Below are 21,056 nucleotides of genomic sequence, written 5' to 3' on the forward strand. Positions count from 1 at the left end.
CTAAGACTGTTACAGCTGAAGACAGAAGTGACTGCAAGCATGGACGACTGAGGCAAGATCTGCAGTTGTTTTCACCCTACGTGAACTCTTGCAAAACACCGTTTTGTTTCTGACCACTGCAACAGCTGCAGAAATGAGCAAGTCTTGAAGGCTGTGGACTGATTTAAAAGTGGCTGAATAGATTACATCTACAGAGACTCCACCAGGTTCTTCAACCATTTATCTATCAAAGTCACCTCTATCAGATCTTAGCTGAGCTCCAGTCAACTGGATTTCATTTAGGTCCTGCTCTCTGCCAGATATTGGAAGAAGCTGGTGATAAATTGGATATCTGACACACATCATCACTGTGGTTTCAGAGACTATCCCAGCAGTTTATAGAAAAGCTGAACATAGACAAGAGTCCTGAATTTTCACTACCTTACAAATGAAAGCTGCTGGAAAGGGAAGGGAGGGTGGGGATGGGAGGAATCTATGCATTCCTGTCAAGTATCTTTTCTGAAGAAATGCATGATCTTGATATTATTCTCCATTTTACAGCTGCATCTAGAAAACTAAAACTCCTTCAAGATACAGAATTTAGACCTAAAGACAGCTGGGCTCCACCTAGACATACCAAATAGTGACTGTTCACCTGAAACAGTCTGCATGTGTATTTGGGTATTTGTGTGTGCACATGGAGTCAAATGAAAGTAAGCATACTGAATGTGCAAGCATGCCTCTGCAATGATACATTACATATGGCCAAAATATGTGTAATACTGTAATAACGAGCAGAAGCTTTTTCCTCTTCAAATGGATATGTATAACTGGGGAGAAAATGGGTAAGCAGTATGCAGAAGAAAATAACAACTTGTAAATGTGTGAAAAAGTGTTCAATAAAAAGCTAGTTCTTTCTTATGCGGCAGCATGACTCTGAGTCCTGAAAAGAAAATCTCTGGACAGCCCTTAACCCTTAACACAGAGAATGCTCTGCCACCCCTTGCCTCAGTGCCCTTTCCCAGAAAGTGGGACTTCATGACTGGGCAGCACTTGGCAAAGCCGTTATATATGATTCCATCAATTCAGTCTTCGCCTTGGCTTCAGATCAGATCCTTCCAGCCCCTACTAGCTCAAAAGATAGAAACAGCATGGGACCTCATTTTTTGGAAGCTTGTTCTGAACGATGAGCCCAAGCACCAGCTTTCAAAGCCAACTGGCAAGAATAGAATACGTGGGCAAGATGGATCTATTTGAGAATCTTGTTTAACAAAAAGAAAATACCAGCTTTGAAGTAATCTGTCACCTTTACTGGAAAATATGCAACTACAAATGCACTTTAATAACAGTTAGAACTTACACTGCAAAATGAAGCTAATTGCTTATTTTCTCTTCCAAACTAAAGCTGACAATATTGTGCATGTCAATTAATGGCCTACTTGAATCGCATGAACGCTATGCAATAGTATAGCCTTTACAATCCTTAGGGGGTGGGAAAGGATGGGGGGAAGGTAAAGAATAAAAGACAGCCCAAAATTCTGGGATTTTTTTTCCTCAAAGCCTACACAGACTGTTCACAAATGACACAGTATGAGAATAGAAAAAAAAAAATACTGATTTTGAATTTGACTTAGGAAAAAGTAGCAAGCAGGTGAAAACAAACTGCAGCAAAAGCTGGAATTTATTTTTGTTTACTACCAATGAGCTGCAAAATGGAAAATAACAGCTCATTCTCCTACAATTGATATTGGAAAATTCTAGACATTAAGATCTAAAGTAATGCATCCATCTTAGCCAGCATTGTTTGCTAAAATAACTTGCTCTTGCTTTGGAGTGAGGATTTTTTCTTTCCTAATTTTTTAAGCAAAAAGCATTACAGACTAATGACTAGAAGACAAAAAAATGCATTGATGAAACTCAATTCTAAATTAATCAAATTACCTGTTCGTCTCTAGATTATGTTAATTCTTTATATTCACCATAATTTTCCCTATCCTGGATGATAATGATCTGGCATTAACATGAAGTCTTTGAGAAGTGTTGAAATAGAAAACAGAGAAAAGTTCACTACACCTATAGAACACCAAGTCTGCATCAGGTTTGGAAGAGGGCATTTATACACAGGGAAGAGGTGACTAACAAAAACATCACTAAAATGCAGGCACATGCCATTTTCCTGCAGGACAGCTTATTTGACAGTTAAACATGATGGTCCTGCCCCTGTTCAGCAAAGAAATACTTCTAGAAGCTTCTTTACAAAAGAAAATAAGTGTCATTCTTTAACTTGAATTTTCTAAAGATAATGCGCTAAGACATGAAGAAATTGCGCCAGTATTGCTATTTCTGGGCAGCTAACCCAAGATCCCTTTGCCAAGACAGATGTAGCCTCCTCTGAGAGGTGGAGGGGTTCCCAGTTAGTGCGGGAGAGGAAGCACAATATTAGAGGTTGTACCCATTCAGCTTAATACTTGGTTCATTGGTATAAATCCTCACTTTTAGTGCAAGATACCCCAGATTTGCTTGTCTCTGCAGTTGCAATTTCTGAAATGCTTATTAGTTACTGAGGGTACACCTGCAGCCTTCTGACAGTAGAAGTCCTGAAGGCACCACTGAGATAATTCAGATATTTGTAGCCTCTTGGCTTCTCATTTAAAAGGACCATGTCAGTAGAAAATTTCAGAGTACATTCACTGAGTATATCCAGTATAACAAAAAGTAAAAAGCCCACCCAAAAAGGTAAGCCACCCGACTGGGACGTAGGGGGGAGTAACTTCCACTAAATATCAATAAAATATATCCTACTCACTAAAACGCTAAGGCAGAGCAATTCCAAGGCAAACTATTCTAGAGGCTTCTAGTAAATAACCATGTAAGGCACTATAGGTCCTTTGTCATAAACTAACAGTGTATTTGGGCAGCTGCTACCTGGCTGAACTGCCACACGGTATTAGAAAACTGTCTTTACTCTTCTACCCCCAAGCATGGAACATTTTGGCACAATTTTGGTTAGTTGATCCTTCTTTGCCTCTATCCCCAAAAGATTTCCACTTTTCCGTTAAGAACTGTCTAGAAGGTATTTTCAGGCATAGCCTCCAAAAGAAGCAATCCCACAGAAATGCTGTCACAGGCGTACTGTTTTATTCCGATTTATGTCCCCTTCCTGCAGTGCTCTCCTTTCCAGACAATTTACCTGTCCAGATGTAGGAGACTCACAGCTGCAGGCAGTCGAGTGGAAAGTGCTGTCAGAGGGTCTCTGCCTCCTAGCAAGTACCTCCAGGGTAAAAGTGAACCTGCTGACAAATACCACGGGCACTGGATAACTGAGAAGAATACAAGGAAATTTGCAGAACATTGGTGTGAGTGAGAAGGGAAGGATTAAGCTAGGAGGAGTGAACTGGCTCACTTTGATGTCTGAGGAGAGCAGGTGAGGCTGGACGAAGAGCTCTCCCTGCCCCCAAAATAAACAGAGGCTTAGGGCTCTCTGGAGGAGGAAGCGGTAACCTAATAAAATTAAAACAGCTGGGTTCTGCAGCAATTGAACTAAAACACGTGGAGAGCTGAAGATGATTATAGGGAGGGAAAAAAAAATTCCAAAGAATTTTTAATCCCTCTGTAGTCGATCTGCAACCTCCACGTCCACACAGAGAAACAGGGCTGCTCTTCACCTGCATTTGCTTTGTTAAAATCCTGGGAGGAGATCGGGGCATTTGTTCCTACACTTACTGATAATATATCTGGCTCCAAAGGCTCCCAGGCACAGTGCAAAAAGAGGCAATCCACCTTTAGAGCTTCTGCTAAAGAGGAAGTTCTTAATGTAAAATCAAGCCTGGGAGAAAACTTAAATTGTATTCCTACCTGGGAATTATCAATAAAGTTAAATGCAAAGAGAAGAGCTGGCCACTATATCAGGGTCTGTGTGCTTTTCTGAGGACAGGATTTCCATTTGCAGCAATTTTCAAAATTTAATTTAAATTCTGAGAGGTAATGGCTAAGCATTGCGCAGTTTCCATTACTAAAGTATCCAATAATATCCCAGCATTTTACACATACACACTTTCCTCTTCAGATAACTCTGCAGTTTGACATTTCAGGTCTGAATTTAAATAGGTTTTGTAGAAACAAAATTAGGAACAAAACTCTGAAAACTGTAACAAGCATTTTTCCCAAACATAACAAAAAACTCTAAAATAAACAATTTTGTATTTTCTATTTATTGTTTTAAAGGTATCATCACCTTGATATTTAGGAAAGATGCCCACAGCAGAAAACAAACAGGAACTAATTCTGCCTCATTTCCCCTCTTATGGAAAAGTTTCAAGTTACATCAATATAATTATTATCTCTGTTGTTCTTTTCTGATGTATTCATGCAAAGAGCTAACAGCCATCTATACATGAGAGGGCCACCGATCTTGTTCTTGCAGCTGGACAAAATGTGAAAGAAACTGGATTTAATTGCTGGTTCTGCCATAATCCAAATAACCAGTGTCAGAAGGTTGATTCTAGTCTGAAGCAGCTCAGCCTCAGGAGCCTACCCTTAGAGCCTCATAACCAATGTGTCAGTTTGTGTCCCTATAAAAGCAGGAATATCCTCATAATACAAGAGCATCCTAATAAAAGTTTATCCTTAAGGATAATCATGCCTGTCAGATAGCTACTCAAGTACATGCAAAAGCAAGAAAAAACATAAATAATGAAATAGACTCCACACTGAGTGCTCTCTGGCATGAACTAAAGAACTAATTTAAAATATTATTTACAATTTTTTTTTATTTTAGCAGCTTTCAATGCTAGACACTAAAATAGAACAAAACTGCATTTTGAGATTATTTTTAATTCAATTTTGACTTTAACAATAAGTATACATTAATAAAACAAGTATACACTAACTCAGGGTAGCTAATGGGATGTTTGTTTACTTCATGTGGAGAAAGGGACTGTCACCACTCTAAATACATGTGTCCTCCATGCTTCAATGTCCAATTTTCATAAACGTTCATCAGTAATAACTCTTAACAGCTTGCTTTTACAGATCATTCAAGCAAGGCTGAAATCTTATTCTTTAGTTCACTACCAAAACTACTGCAAAACCTGCAGTCTCCAGTGGAAAAGGTGCGGGCCATTGAAATAAGTCAACAGTAAAATTCAGCCCACAATTTTTATCACTGATTCAACAGGGAAACAAAGAAGCCATTGTCAGAAGTGGTTATGTCTGGGAACATAAAGTCAAGACTATATTTAAGTAGGCTGATTTTCAAAGACTCTTAGCAAAGTGCTCTTTCTGGAGCCAGTGGAAGCTTGACCACTGCAACCAGGTGCTCATTCTCAGCACAGATATTAAAGGCTTCTGCTGCTACTTAAAGCATTCCTAATGTATATGAGACTCGCTGAACATACATTACCAATACATTTGCTGATGTTTTCTAAAGCCAAGCATTCCTAAAGTTTTATGATTATTTTTTATGTGCATGCAATCAGTAGGACTGACAATTACATATTGTATTCCATGTATGTGTATATGCACATATATAAACACATACAATGACTATATAGACTTGAATTTATCCAGCTCCCAAATTCTAATGCCAAATGCTTGAAAAATTTTGTCTTTACAGAACACTGCCACTTTAAAACGTTCTTCTTGTCTCCATTTCTCTTATTGCTTTGGTCATGTGAAATTTTTTAACAGATTGTTGTAAGGAAACATTGCATTCAGTTACAGCATGAAGACACAGTATTAAAAAAAGAATTAAACTGTTTATCTTTTCTAGGTATACATTCTAAGCAGAAAGGAAACAACCTTTGAGCAAAGAGGATCAAATTAGCAAGACTGGGAATTGTTTTTGCACATGTAATTTTTCAAATGTCCTTGATGATGACTCATAATATATAAATTCAAAGACAAAAACCTGGCCAGTCAGTAACCTTCCTATTCAGTGACTGCAGGACTCGGCAGTAAATGTCACCGGTAGAAAATATTTCACTACATTAACTTACTGGCAACCACATTTGCTGAATAAGTTCATAAACAGCCACAAGAAAAAAGACAACCAGAAATAAAGCTGATAATGATTCACTCTTTTCTAACATGCATAATCCTCAGCTTACAGAAGAAATAGATATGTTAGAATAAAGATATCCTTTACCAAGACAGTTCACTTCTCCATTCACCTCAGCAAGGTCATACTAGAATCCAGGAACTGGTAAGAGTAATGTCTTGAAGACAGAGAGAATGAAGAATAAGTAAAAGGAAAAGAAAAGACTCCTTTTCAGGGTAAAAACAAGCACATGCCTTGATAAAATAATCAGTTTTCCATCTACAAGTTTAAACTAGATTTAGACCATTCCTAAAAAAACACTGATGACTTCTAAATTTCAAAAGAATTAATAAATATAATAATTTATGCATGTTTATCAGCTTATAAATGGCTTCACTGTAAATACTTCCTAGTACTGAAATGCACAGGATCAAAACAAAAGGACTTAGAACCTGAAACAATTTTTCCTGTAAACTTACAGAGGGCTACCTCTGTCCTACATGACACAAATGTGTCTCAATCATGTCAGTGCTTAACTGGCATCTTGAGGAGTTTCACTCTCTCCTCCTTTTTTTAACTGCTATATCCCTTGAAAACTTCACAGCACTCTGTAGGAGAGCCTGATTTCTATCTCCAGTTGCTGAGGCAGCAAGCAGAAATAAAAAGATAAAAAAATTATACAGACTGCAAACACATTTTACATAAAGCAACATATGTGATATACAAAAGTGGATGAACTCAGCTTGCAGACTGCCTCCTTATTTTAGACCATTCCAGAGCGTATAGATTTTCAAATCAGTATTTACTCTGCTCTTGAAATACAAAACTCATTTTGTGAAAACACTGCATGGAAAGGAGCTTCAGGAAAATAAGGGTTTTGTATCAAAATAGAATCACAAAGACCCTTCAGTCTGCCTTGCTTGGTTTCAGTGTGAAAATACAGCTAAAAGAAGTTTATGCACATTTTAATACTATTGAAACTGAAAAAAAAATGTTTTAATACATATACATGCTCCTGATGAAATTAACTACTATCTGGTTTAAAACAGAAATAACAGTAGTGTTAAGAAAATACCGCCGTGACCACAAGTTACAATGTGAGGATCACTTGTATTTCCACAGAGGAGACCTCCACAGAAGGAAGGATGGGAGGCTTCCTCAGAGAGGAAATAGGTTTTTTCAAAACTGAGAATTCAATATTTTGAATAAAATATGTTCAATGTTTTTGTTTTCATGCAAACAGACGTTAGGAAGTGACCTGACAGCCTTAAAAAATTACCATTTGAAAGAAAAAGAGATCTACATGCTTCATCTTTGATCTAGGAGACAGATTTATCACAGGACAGGATGACTGAAGTTTATTCATTAGCTGATAACCTTCACATGCAACCCAAGCCTTTAATCTGCAATAAAGCAGCAAACAATGATGGGGCTCTAAGGAAAGGAAACTAACTCAGCTTGGCTGAGCAGGGACATGGTGGTGGAAGTACAGTGGGCAGACAGGGGCACAAAGCCCCGAAGAAGAGCCCTGTCCAGCTGCCTGGGTTCCCCCATGCCCCACACTGCTGGAGACCATCAGGTTCAGATTGGTCCTGTGCAGTTAAACCAGACTGCATGAGATGTTTGTTGTCTCTGTGGATGCCCAGAGGTATCTTTCCATTAGCAATAAAATTCACATCACAGCCTGCTGGGCACTCTGAAAGAAAGCCTCTGCTTTAGAAGTTTTAAAAATCAAAAGCAATGTTCTTGATGGGGGTCTTCTAATTTGTTTCACAAGGCTACTGCCACCATTTACATAATCTGTGAGACGCTACCACTACTGCAGTCCAGGAGAATCTTAAATCTTTGCTCCTTCAAAGCTGGAAATTTAGTATAAAAATACAAGCAGATAACCAAATGAACAGAAACTGCTTTTTCAAGAATCAAATTTTGCAATTATGGTCACAACTATATGACAGATTTAAATATTTCCAAAAATCTAGAGGAAAAAGAAGGAAAACAAAACCCTTATTAGCACAGGCTAATGCCCATCAATGAGTCACAAAATGAGTTTTCTTAAAGACACTAAATCCTAATTTCTTTTGAATGTGAATTAAGGGGAAAAAAGGAAAAGAAAAAAAGAAAGTTAACAGGTGGTAAGAGTTTCAGTCCCGCTTTAAACAAAGGAAACAAGTGCTCAGGGATACAATGAAAGAAGCAAGGCTATCTAAGGCAACTATGAAGGGAGATAAGATGGTCAGCATCGACTCCTCAGTCTGACCTCTTCAGCTCTTACAACAGCAATTGCACTGGACTGTCTTTGTAAAACGCTTTTGAGATCTCCAGATAAGTGATCATTAAGAAAGCTGTGTACCTCACAGCAGAGTGATACATGCATTTCTGTACCTACTTCAAACCAGAAACAAAGATGTTAAGCAACATGCCCAAGGTCATGCAAAGCTAAAGGCAGGAACAAACCACAGAGCCCAGACTGGCACAGCGCTTAAGAAAGAATCCATCACAGTCGGGCAGGCACTAAAAGAAGTAAGCATGTGTCTCTGTATTTGACAACATCTGACCTATGGAAGGAAGTAGTTTCAAGACAAGTGGCAAGAAACAAAACACAGCTGCAGCAGAAAGCCCTACCAGGGAATAGCTCAGCACCAGGAATAAGTAGCACCATCTCGCAGGATATTTCTCAGACTGCCTGCTGTAGCACCACACTTGCAGAGCTACACTCAAAGAAAAGGTTATTCCAGACACACAGGCTCTAAATAAAGGCAGAATAAAAAAAAAATAAATCTCAAAAAAACAACCTGAAAAGATGCTGGTGTGTGCAACTTGCCACACGCAGACAACCAAAATGCTACCAACTGTAATTTCTAGAACACTGTGCACTACCAAGACATGACTACCAGCTGCCTATGAAGTGAATCATCACATTAAAAAAATGACTTTTTTTTAGTCCACTAAAATCTTTTCTAGAAGCTGCAAAATTAAACTATTCTGCATCAAAACCAAAACCAGTTCCAGTAAATACACCTCATTTTGACTTCAAGTAGACCTGTCAGAACTCCTGGAATTCTGGTGTTTTCTACTTTTATTGTGTGGGATTTCTTCTCCCAAAATATGTCAAAATAAGGCACAATTAATCTCTATCAATTTCTCACCAGCTCTTGTCATACTAAAGCAAGGAGAAAATGCTCTCCTAATTCTGAAATTCACTTTTGAAATTTAAATCACAGAAAGAAAGAGAAAGAAAATAAACCAAAAAAGTCATTCTTTTGTATGCTGCAAATATATAAATAAATATTAAAGCTTTTCCTCATTTAAACTGCATTTGGAATATCCTACACCATTAGTTAAAATGACAGAAGAATACAGCTACCTGAAGCCTATATAAAGAATCTCTCTTTAACAGGCTTTTAAAGATTGAAGCCAGAGCATCTAAAAAGCACATCCCTGAATAATTTAAGATTCCTGGCATCTACATTGAAAGCGCCCCTTTACTAAACCTGGAGGAACAAAAAAAAAAAAAAAAAGAGGTAAGAGAAAGAATAAAGGTCATGAAAGATCAGTGACAAAATCACTGCTAAAAAACGTATTTTTTCTATCTTAAGGTTTAATCAGACATGGAAAAGCATGGATTTTTACAGTCAGCCCTTCAATTTACTGTCAACAGATGTGGTCTAACACTAACATTTACCCCTTGGCAGTGGTAAGGTAAGGCTGCGATGATCTCGATCTCGGAAACAACACAGGAACAAAATAAACAAGAAGGAAGGAAACTGATCAAGAAGGTGAAGCACAAGACAATTCCTCTTTAACAGAAACTCTGCAGCAAATAAAAGCCAAAATCTAGAATTTATCATTAATTTAAAATATGTAACTAACACTTCAAGGCAAAAGAAAAAAAAAGAAAAAGAAAACTCTGAAAAAGTAAACCCATGCAAATATATTAAAACAAAATAACCCATGATTATACTATTAAGACACCAGGCAATCTAGTTTGGTGTAGAGCAACCCCCATTTATAACCAACCGTACCAAGGTCGCATTACAATTCAGTGTTTTGTTGACAATACCAAGTTTTCTTTGCCAACTACATCTTTTAAACACCAGCAAATCCTACCTACTTCCTCTTGTGTCTGTCACAGAAACCATCCAAACAATGGGAGCAAGTAATCTTCACCTCAACAGCTATTGACTTCGAGCAAACTGAACACTTTATTCATTTTTGCTCCTGGAGTGAAAAGTCCTTGCTGTTCTACAGTATCTGAAAGCCTTGCCACTGATTACAACCAGTTCAGGATCTGGCTCCTCCTCGGTATATGAAAATGGGCTTGAAACAATAGGAAACCTTATCTGAGGAAGTTAGCACAGGTCACGCTTCTCCAAATGTGAATACTAACTTCACACTGAGGGAAAAACAGCTTAATTATGTTTTATGAATTGGGTAAGAATTAGGAAAAAGTGTCACATACAGAATGTTGATTAAAAAGAACCACCCCAAAACATTCACCTTTTTAGAGGAAACAGATTTTTTACATCTTTGCTTTACACAACTTTTCATGTTATTGTTAAAGAACAGTCATTAGGAAGTTACTTGAATGTTCAGCAAACAAGTGAACTGCATTATAGAAGCAAATTCAAAAAGAGACAAAACCAACCTGCCTGAAACGAAGAAGTTTTGCGTAAAAGCCTGCAGAAGTGATTCCTCACTCCTTCTGTGGAATTTTTATTTCTTGCAAGAAGGAAAATGAAAAACTAAGAAAATTACACTATTTAATATGCAATTCAATATTTTGCCAGTATAATTTCAAACAAAAAAATAATCTTTTTCATACACATTGTTGTCTCTTAGAACTCCAGTATTTCAGTGCTCAAAGAAAGTAGAAAGGTACAAGAAACCAAACTGTCTTTTGTTTTTCAAATTTCAGCCAAACAAGCTAGCTGTAATCTAGTCTAAATTCCACTTACTCTAAACAAAATTACACAAAGGTTTCTTGGGATAGGTATGCCAAATTAAAAAATATTTAATAAAAAGGTAAGAGAAGATGGGGCTTTGATGACAAAAAAGTAAGGTTTGAAAGTGCAGGCATTACTAAGATTCTTATAGTAGGAAGGGCCTCTTTCCAGAAGACAAAAGAAGAAAAAAATCGTTTTTTTACTCCTTTACTTTCATAAAGGAGTAACAAAACAAATTTTACTTTTAAACAGCTTAAAACTTGACGTGCTAGATCCTTAGCTAATAGAAATATGCGTAATTCCAATAACGTCAATAATACCACATGAAGTTATGCTAGCTGTTGATCTCACTCATAATATCTAAAGCCCACACCTAACTATAAATACACGTATTATGTTTGCTTTTCAAAAACTGATTGAAGTTTAATAGCAAGTCATAATTGAAATATTCATGGTCCCAAGCTAGCTTTGAAGTTAAATCCCTGAGTGGACAAAGTGGACTGTATATCTAATCTAAACTAAATGTTTCCCCTAGTTACTAATACCAGTGTAGTTTCACTAGTTAAAATCATTATTACAGAAAATAAATGCAAAAGCCACAGCACTTTAAGGGGCATTTAATCCTGCTCAGAGATAGGACACAGCACATGATCTTGGCAGTATCAGCTGCTCCACTACCTTCCACATCTTGCTTCAAAAGCTGATTTCTTCAAATCACCAAGCTGGTGATTTCTAGGCAAGAAAATTTTAACCCCACTGCTCCAGAACTGCGACTGTTACTGAAGCTTCTTAAGTCTCCTTTCAAGGTTTAGATTTAACATCACAACTTTCAATTTAACAGTACAGAGCTGTCTCGGCTTTAAAGCCCCTTTCTCAAAAAATTAAGCTATAAATAAAATGTCATTATTTTTTTTCTACCTGGACAGCAGTTTGTAACTGTTTCACTGAACACTTCAGTTTTCTTTACACACCCCTATCTATATCCAACTCCATAAATGAAATTTCTGTAACGAAGCACCGTTTAGTTTATATGCCTTTAAACTGAAGTGGCTGTGACCCCCTTCATCGGTTTACACTTCTGTCCTTCTTCATTTTTGTCTCAGTTAAATGTATTAAACACTGAATCTGTGACACCTTGTCTATTCTCTCCCATGTAGAAATAACAATAAAAATTAAAATAAATAAAATAAATTTAAGTAGATATTAAAAAACAGAAATCAAGTGCTTTTGCCAGATTGCTGCCAGTAATGGGCTCAGTACTGCACAGTTATAGACTATATAGAACAAGTCATTATAATGGAGTTTGAAGGCAAGCTTGGATCTAGAGAAAACAGTCACAATTGTGCTACTTCTGCAGCAGTAATTTCCCCATGGCTTTGGTTATGTTGATCTCCGTTCCTGTTCTGCAGAGCCCACAGCTACATACATTATATCCAAGTATATGTCTGAAACTCCATAACCTTTGCCAGAGAAACTCTCCAGGAAGCTCTCCTGACCTTTACTTAAGATAAAGAAACCAACTGAAATGAAGAAATAAATGTTCCTTTGATAATACTGTGTAAGCTGCGGCTAAGGAACTTTGAAACACAACAGCATTAATAAAATAGCCATATTAGGAGAATTTCTTTATCACCAAAAGCAGTGGCCAGCTTCAATGGGGCTTTTCATAGTCCACAAATTATTTTCCAAGAATCATTGACTTGTTGTGTAACGATAATTGTGGGTTAATAGAAGCCCCAGTTGAACTTTGTACTCTTACACAAAAGCATATGCATGAATGACTATATTTGAACACAGATCTATATGTAAAGCAACATATCTGATTTTCAATTTATAGATTGTTTTGTCTTTTGTATTATAATTTTAAAAAATGTCTTTGAAGACAGAGGTAAAAAACAAACAAACAAACCTCTGTTATAAAAGGCAATTTTCAAATTTAAAAGTGACCATGATTGTTGGTTAGCATATGTACAGGAACTTTGAGAGAAAAACTAATTTAAATTGTACCTGTGCAGGAATACTATCCTGCACAACAACAATTCCGCGGGATTAAAAAAAAGCATGGGCTTTTTTTTTGCCTCACAAAATGCTGTTATGAATACTGTCAACGAATTCTTCTTAAAACAGCTTCTTAATAACTGGAAAAAATAATCTAAAGGATTTATAGGAAAATTCAGTAAGTGTGATTTTTTTTTTTTTGTTTAAAGACAATTTAAATGCAATTCTTCGTAATCTCTCTAAAATAATCTTAATATTTCAGTATACGAACGCCATGTTTAACAGCTATCTGGTTTAGTGAACTGCAGTAATTCACTCCAATAGGGTAAACTATTTAAGTTATTTAGCAAAATGAAAAAGCTACCATGTGCTCTGCTACAACCAGCAGACACTGTTTAGAAGAGACCTCTGATGACAGGGAGAAGCCTTGCCATGAAGAATAAAACTACAAAAAGAAGCTCCAAGAAGTCTGTGACTGTCAGATGTTTCTCATGCTATGCCCTTGCAATCATCCAATACCGCAGAACATCAGGTACAGCAAAATGGAGCCAGCATTTAACAGAAAAGGAGCATTTTAATGGGTAAAGGCAAGACTTGAGGAATATAGGCTGATAAAAATAAGTTTAGACTCTAAGTAAGTAGAAAACAATGCAAAGCACCCAGTTTAACATAACTCCTGTTTACACCGATTAACTCAAAGGAAAACATTATTTGAGCAAGAAAACGCCACATGCTAAGACAACTTTAAAATGCTTCAGCAGTGGCTGTATTTGATTGATTACGTGTAGAATCTTATTTATTTATTCATACATAAAATGCATTGAGCACCCTCTGCTCAGCAGAGATGCATCCTACGTCCCACAGCATCTGATCTGTACTGGCTAAAAAGCTCCTCTGCACACTCTACAGACAAAGAAACTCCTTCCACCTCCACAACCTAAGTTTTTCCAGTCTTCCCTGGGGCTGTGGATGGAAATGACAGGGAAGGGCCCCCGTGCTAAAGGTTCTACCTTCAACACAAAGTATTTCTTTTGGCTGCATGTCAAAATGCCACTTGCTTTATCTACTCATCACGCTGATGTCACCGATCAGCAAAAGGAGCTATCACATGACCACAATATGACAAAATAAATAACAAATACGAAGATGTAGATATAAATATACAAATATGTATATTTCAAGAAAGTGATGATTTGTAGTATACTTACAACTTTCAGCCTGATAGTCTGGCACAAACTGCTCATCATTGTCAGGTACCTGAGCTGAAGAAAGGAAAACAAAAACAAAACAAACAAAAACCAAGAATTAAAATAAGCCATTAAAGCATAAAAGAAGACTCTTGTGCTTAATTTAAAGAACAGTCAAATTTAAAATTATGATTTTTGTTCCTTCATTGTTGAGTATGAAAATCAGGCAAGCACATCATTTTAATATCAGATAAACCCTGGGGTGAAGCTGTGTGGTGCACAGTGAGTTCAGAGAAGTTCTGGCACAGAACAATGGGAATGGGAGACTGCAGGGACTCACTGGCCCTGCCTCACTCCCTTGTACCAGGACCTGGACCTACCAAGCCACTGGTAAAAATCATTAGTGCTTATTTTCAAAATATCTGCACATAAAGTCCACCTAAAACCAAATCCCACTGATTAACATTAATGCTTCTTTAACATGAAACTACCACACCTTCGGGTTACTTAAAAGTGATTCCAATTGTTCGTGGCAGTCAGCCAACACAGAAGGCATTTTCTGTTGCTATTTTAAATAGTCAAAAAAACCTATTTTACCAGACCACAGAATTCCTGGTTCAATGACAACATTTCAGACATCAAAAAAGGTTTACTTAAAACAAAAATCACGATTAACATCCATTTGTCTTTTGTAAGATCGCCTTCGCTTTTAGGAAACTACCATCACAAACCTGAGCTATTAAATACAATCATTTCACGGTCTGCTGATAGATAATTTTGCTCAACTGGTACCACATTTCCTTTTCATTGTATATCTAAGACATTATCCATCTCTCAAGCTGTGTGGTAAACTCATTTAAACCATTTAAGCTGAAATAGCACTAAACGTTTATTATAGATGAATACATTCAAATAACTGCAGAACATTACACAGAAGCAGCGTCCTCGGAGCATGACTGCTTCTGGTACATCAAGAGAGATCCAGCTTATCTTCTCTTAACATTGTCATCTTTTCCTCAACATCCACACTAACTGGAATCGCCACAGCAAAGCTGCGTGAAATTCTCATTTAAAAATACTTTCCACAGTTCTTGTCCAAAGACAAGCAAATAATTCATATGATCTTAATTAAAAGTTAACATCTGCCATTATCTGGTTACCCAACAAGATTTGAAAGGTAAATGCTGCTTATATAATCATTTATCGAAACTGTGACTATCAAATGTTCTCAAATACATTAACTGATAAAATGTAACTTTCGTGCCCTTCGGAACACTTTCTAGTATAGGAAATGCAAATTCCCCATTATATATGTGCAATTTCTACCAGTTTTTACATAATTTGTTTGAATTAAAAATATATATTTAATTTAAATTAGTCATAATTATTTTGAATGTGCATTACAGTGCTCTTCATGGACCAGATTTCCACTCCTTTACTCACTAAATATTTCTAATGACTTAATTGGAAGTTTTTTTCCTGGGTAAAGAGTTCAGAATCAGGCTCATAATACTGAAAAATTTTTTGCTCTGGGTTTTAAAATAAAATTAAAATCCTACTGTCTTAATTGCAGCGAATACCCCTTAAAAACAAATGACCTTGGAAATGTGCAAATACAGATTTTAAAAGAAGTGTGAGATAAATACACTAAGTGTAATTAGCCTTACTTTGAAAAAAAAAAAAAAAAAGCATAGCTACTGTTGCTTTGTTGTCCAGGTTTCTAATTTAAAAAAAAAAAGAACAAAATCAAGCCTGACAGTAACCCATAATTTTAGAATAAATCAGTACCTCTGAGGATATATTGGCTCCTCGAAGTTTGAAGTTGTATAAAACACTATCAATCCAAATATTCCCAGTATTTTGAGGCATTCAAATTCTCTTTCTTCCAGAGAAACCACAGAAGTTTTACTAAGAGTGAACTCAGGGACAGAATGAGCCCAAATACTAATACTCTGCCATTTCTGACATTTCATGCAATTGACTACATGGGACTGTTTGGCATTTTCCTTACAAAAATGCCAACTATTTGACTGTCACACAAAAAACTGATTATGAAATCAAGGTATTCTGCTTAAAAATCAGTCCCTAAGATTTCTAATATTTCCAATTGTTTTTGAAGCATCTTTGAGTACATTCAGATTTAAAGTAATTTAATCAAGTAACTTCTTGTTTACAGAAGACACATCCCACACAATTTTCTTAAGCCACCCATCATTTTCAAATGCAGCAAGGAGGCTAGCAGAATTAGTTTTTTTAATATGCACCTGCATTTTATATATACATGTCTATGTAGAGATATATATAAATTTGTGAATCTGGGATATCTTTCAAAGCCTCAAAGAAAACAAAACCCCGTTCTGTTTAAATAAAGAGGCTACATTTAGTGGTTGAAGGGATAGAAATCTCATGTAACTTTCCAGAGAGTCCTCTGCGCACTGGACAGCTTCACCAGTGCTTCCTTCTGGTTTTATCAGTTTAATTTGACTTAGTGCAGAAAAAAATCTGTTGTAGAGATTTATCTATATATCAGTAAGTGAGGGCCTTTTTTTTTCCCCAAGCCAGAGTACTCTATGAAAAAAATAAAATACATCTGGTTGAACTGTCATAGAAACCACTACATTACTTCCATTACTCCTGATTTGCTCTTGTTTATGGAGTAAACAAGAATAATGTACTTTATTCATGGATCCTCAAAATTTATGAAGCCACATTTAATAGAGACAGAGCGCATCATTTTATCGGTACACTAGAAACAGGTTGAGACTATGCTGTCAAAATTTACCTTCAATGCAATATTAAAATAGCCTTAAAAGCCTCTGTAGAGAAAGGACAACTAAAGTTAAAGAGTGTTTAAAACCCTACCAAATATAAACAAAACTAAAAACAGCATGCAAAACATTCAAACTAGGAAAATGCATTTCCACCTGGAATGCAAATTTAGTAGCATCAGTACCTTAGAAATGAGCCCACCAGCTTATATGGAGAAACTAAAAGGACCTTCTAACTGGTGGAAATGAGTACTTCTTTCTTTCACTTAATCTGATATTATCCCTAACAAGCAAAACTGAAACTTGCACATGATCATACTGCTGAAAACTTCTATTAACATACACAAGACACAACGCAGAAATCAGCAAAACTTTTTTTTTTTTTTACTTTGCCATTCAGAGGGAAATTGAAAAAAGATATCTGAAATGATCACCCATCTGAATGAGAACATTTCCTTGAGCTACTTAATTATGGGGGTCTGAGAAGGCAAGTATATTCCAAAAGATAAAAGGTTTTGAAGGATATTAACCACGTGGCTTTTACTGCTTATAGGAGAAGCAGCTACATGAGTTCATTCCACATGCAGAGCCATCAAGTCTCAGACTCCTGAAGCAGACAACATCTGCAGCATAAGCTATCCAGCTCAGCCTAGAATATTACCAAAAGTTTTTTTTTTCCTTCTGACTATAGCTATAATGTCTCAAGAGGATTTGGAAAGCATGCAGAAATTTAAATGACGATCTTGAAGATGTTATCAGTTTAGGTTTTACAGTTTCACTACCTACTGAGATATGCAAACATACACAGCACAAAAATACTTAATACTTGTTTGTAGTTTTTAAAGCTTTAAACACCCTTTGAAAGGCTGAACTGACAGCTCATTTTGCAAAGGCAAAGCAATTTGGAGGAAAAAAAAGTTCAGAACTCGGGCCTGTTAGCTTGCTTTCAGTGCCAGTAAACAAAAAGTCCCCATTAACAAGCATCCAGGACAAAAGGAGTTAATATTTAATTAAAACCAGCTCTATCCACTGTAACAATGACCTGGAGCCAAACAAGGCAGAAGATGTATGAGTCATTCTTTCTGCCAGTGAATGAGACAGCTGATCTCCGAAGCAATTCCTCAAGACAAGCAGTCAGAACTGGAGTTCTGCCTCCATTCACAAAAACACAGTCCAGCATGAACCATGTGGCCCCAACCACAAGCTTTTCATGTCACACCCTTCCAGAAAGCTACAGCAAAGTAAACTTGAACTTTAGGCATAAACACAGTGATTTCACTGCTTTGTCTCAAGATGCAGCACAGACACGCTGAGGAACATTATTTAATAAATGAAAAGTTAAGCAAACTATAAAGGGCTTAAACTTAACTCTTCCTTCTCCCACTCACAAACTGCTTCCAAAAGCTCAGCTGCACTCCAGAGAAAGGTGTTCCGGTTAAAAAAAAAAAAAAAAAAAAAAAAAAAACTGGAAACTGTCCAGAAAAACAAGAAGCTGAAAATGCTTCACTTAAAACTTTATTTTGGGTAGCAGAACACTTCCTGCAGTACTGTGTGCTCTGACCTCATGCTTCACTTTTAGAGCTAAGAGCAATTAGTTTTAAAATATCCATCATTTATTCAAAGTGGCAAAAGAAATTGAAATTGACAGGAAATTCTATATGAGCAGTAGTATTTTGGCCTCAGCTAAAATAAGACTTTGGGCCTCAACAGTAATGGATCTATTGAGTTTTCTTTGATTCATTGTCAGTTCTGAGTATCTGAAAGATTGGGTAAATTGTAAGTATTCCTACAAGAGCTGGGGTGGGGGGGGGGGGGCAGGGGGGGTGTACTTTTTCCACAGGAACAAATGTTTCTAACAAAGAAGCGTTGGAAAGGTAAAACAGTGATAAATTTCAAGATGGTAAAAAATATTGTTTCCCATAAGCACTGGATTTGCTGTCAAAACAACCCCAAACCCTTTTTACATAACATGAGATGCTCTGACTAATAAACTTAAATGCACTTCAAAACTAGCTCCAGATCTCAAAATTCTTCCTTATGTGAATAATCCCTAGAAATATGAAGATGGGTTTGCAGAATCTGCTCTTCATTTGCTGCTATACTAAAAATGAGAAAAAATATTAGCTTTAAAAATGTACTCACATTTAATATTTTGCTACATGCCTCGTGGTTAGCAAACCCCTCTCCGCTTTTGAAAATTATGATTTTGAGTAATATAATTTACTTTACCAGCAAACAAGAAAAACATGAAAAAATTTATTACTACTTTCAGACTTGTAGATTTTTGGTGGGTTTATTTTGTTTGGATTTTTATTTTAATAACATCCCATTCCCTCCTTTTTGCCTAATCTAACTGCTCTTTTTTTTTTTTTTGGTGCAGATATTTATGATCATGAGCTATGAGTATTAGAAAATAAAATCTATCAGATCACTAGAGTCCACAAAAAAAAAAAAAAGAAAAGAAGATATTCTCTGTACTAAAAACTGAAAGTATTTTCACTTCTTTTAAGAATGTTTGTTCCTGTCAGGCAGATTTCAGTCATGAAGGTATTAAATTACAATTTCTTGACTCTTACTGCTCCTATAAAACGTGGATAGTTCTTGAATGTGGCTACATACCATCTGCCTTACACTGGTTGAATTTTACAACTTTTTGGCAGAAAAAAGCTAGTTAGCCAGATTAAACAAAGCCACTCTAACTAGACTAATATTTGAAGATCCAGTACTCTCTCTTATTAAAAGCAATCCTTCAAGACCTAGAAACTATTTCCTTTCACACCTCATTCAAGGAAAAAACTACAAGTCAACACTTGCTTAGACATCACTGCAACACTGGTGGGACCTTCACATTAGGAGAACAGAAGGAAAAAACTTATTTCCTCAAGTTCATTCCAAAGCTGGCCAATAATTATTTGAGAGAAATTACTTACTTTCACATACTAAGAAGTGGCTTATGAATACCAGTAGCCTGAAGAAGGCATCCACTCAATTTAGCAGAGTTGTGGCAGAGGTACGAACCCGTTACCTGTAGCTGTTATTTCAAACCCCTTACTGTTTATTTAATCGTTTTGCATGTTTTTCAAATTACACAAAGAATGTTGTATTTTAATTTTTAGTATATTGCCATCTGAGAATCTTATTAACTATTGCTGCAAGAAGCAGATCTAGTGCATAAACGTATTATTTGTCTTCGCTTGGGATGCCTTTTATGTATCTTAAACAAGCTGTAGGTGAAATTAGTATCTAAATGATATTTTTTAAAAATCTGATTTTTTTGTTCATCTAGTATTCCCCAAAACCAAATGCTTTCACCATAGAAAGGAGACACTCACTCACTACCAATTTGTTCTCTCTTCATTTTGTTCCACAACAAGTAGGTAGAGCTACCATGACAAGATAACATTAGATTAATATTTTAACCACTTTTTTCAAGTCACCGAACAACTGTCACCTGACAGAACCGATCTGATTCCAAATACATGAAATCAATAAAGCCACTTTATAGTATTATCATGTCAAAATATTGCCACTGAGTTATTTAAATATAAAAGATAAAATCCAAATAATATTTGTCTTGATTAGCAATAGGCAACTTTAACTATTTCAAGGTTGAACATTGAAAAAATTATTAAAGGCTTCCCATTTTGAGAAAACTGTTATACTCTTATCTTCTGTCTTGCATAACAATTGACACAGGGCAATCTTAGAGTTGTTTTACATCAAAATAATTTAGAGTCTTTCTTACATATATAACACTACAAAGAGTAAGTAAAACTCATTTCCATAAAAATCTACTATGCAGCTACTGGAATACATTTGTGAGCTCTCTGTAAGTAGTATTCAGCTTGTTAATTATGTAGTAATAAAATATTAAACAGGTTACACAAACTGTTTACATTTGGATTAATTTTTTAATACAAGTGAGCCTCCCACCATTTTCAAGAGGAAGAGAATACATTTCTTTTCTGTATACTTGTTTACCACCAACTTGTCACAGGTGACACTAACTGTAAAAATCTTTAGGCTAAAATATATGATGCAGTAAGGACAGCTTCAGGAAAAGCAAAATGAAGAACAATCCATAAGCATTATTTTTGTGTGTCATAAAATGCAACTCACTTTCTTCTAATAACTAATAGCA

General features: G+C 36.1%; 1 protein-coding gene across 7 annotated transcripts in view; it reads right to left on the reverse strand.

Moving 5' to 3' along the window:
- Window positions 1–21,056, reverse strand: part of ETV1 (ETS variant transcription factor 1) — a 66,901-nt gene that overhangs the window by 39,162 nt on the left and 6,683 nt on the right. For all 7 annotated transcript variants that reach the window (XM_030264743.4, XM_030264745.4, XM_030264746.4 and 4 more), the window contains one exon: window positions 14,169–14,222. In XM_030264743.4, coding sequence (XP_030120603.1) covers window positions 14,169–14,222 — 54 coding nt within the window. The remainder of the gene's footprint in view (window positions 1–14,168; window positions 14,223–21,056) is intronic.

Source organism: Taeniopygia guttata, chromosome 2 (assembly GCF_048771995.1).
Source record: "Taeniopygia guttata chromosome 2, bTaeGut7.mat, whole genome shotgun sequence".
In the NCBI taxonomy this organism is placed as follows: Eukaryota; Metazoa; Chordata; class Aves; order Passeriformes; family Estrildidae; genus Taeniopygia; species Taeniopygia guttata.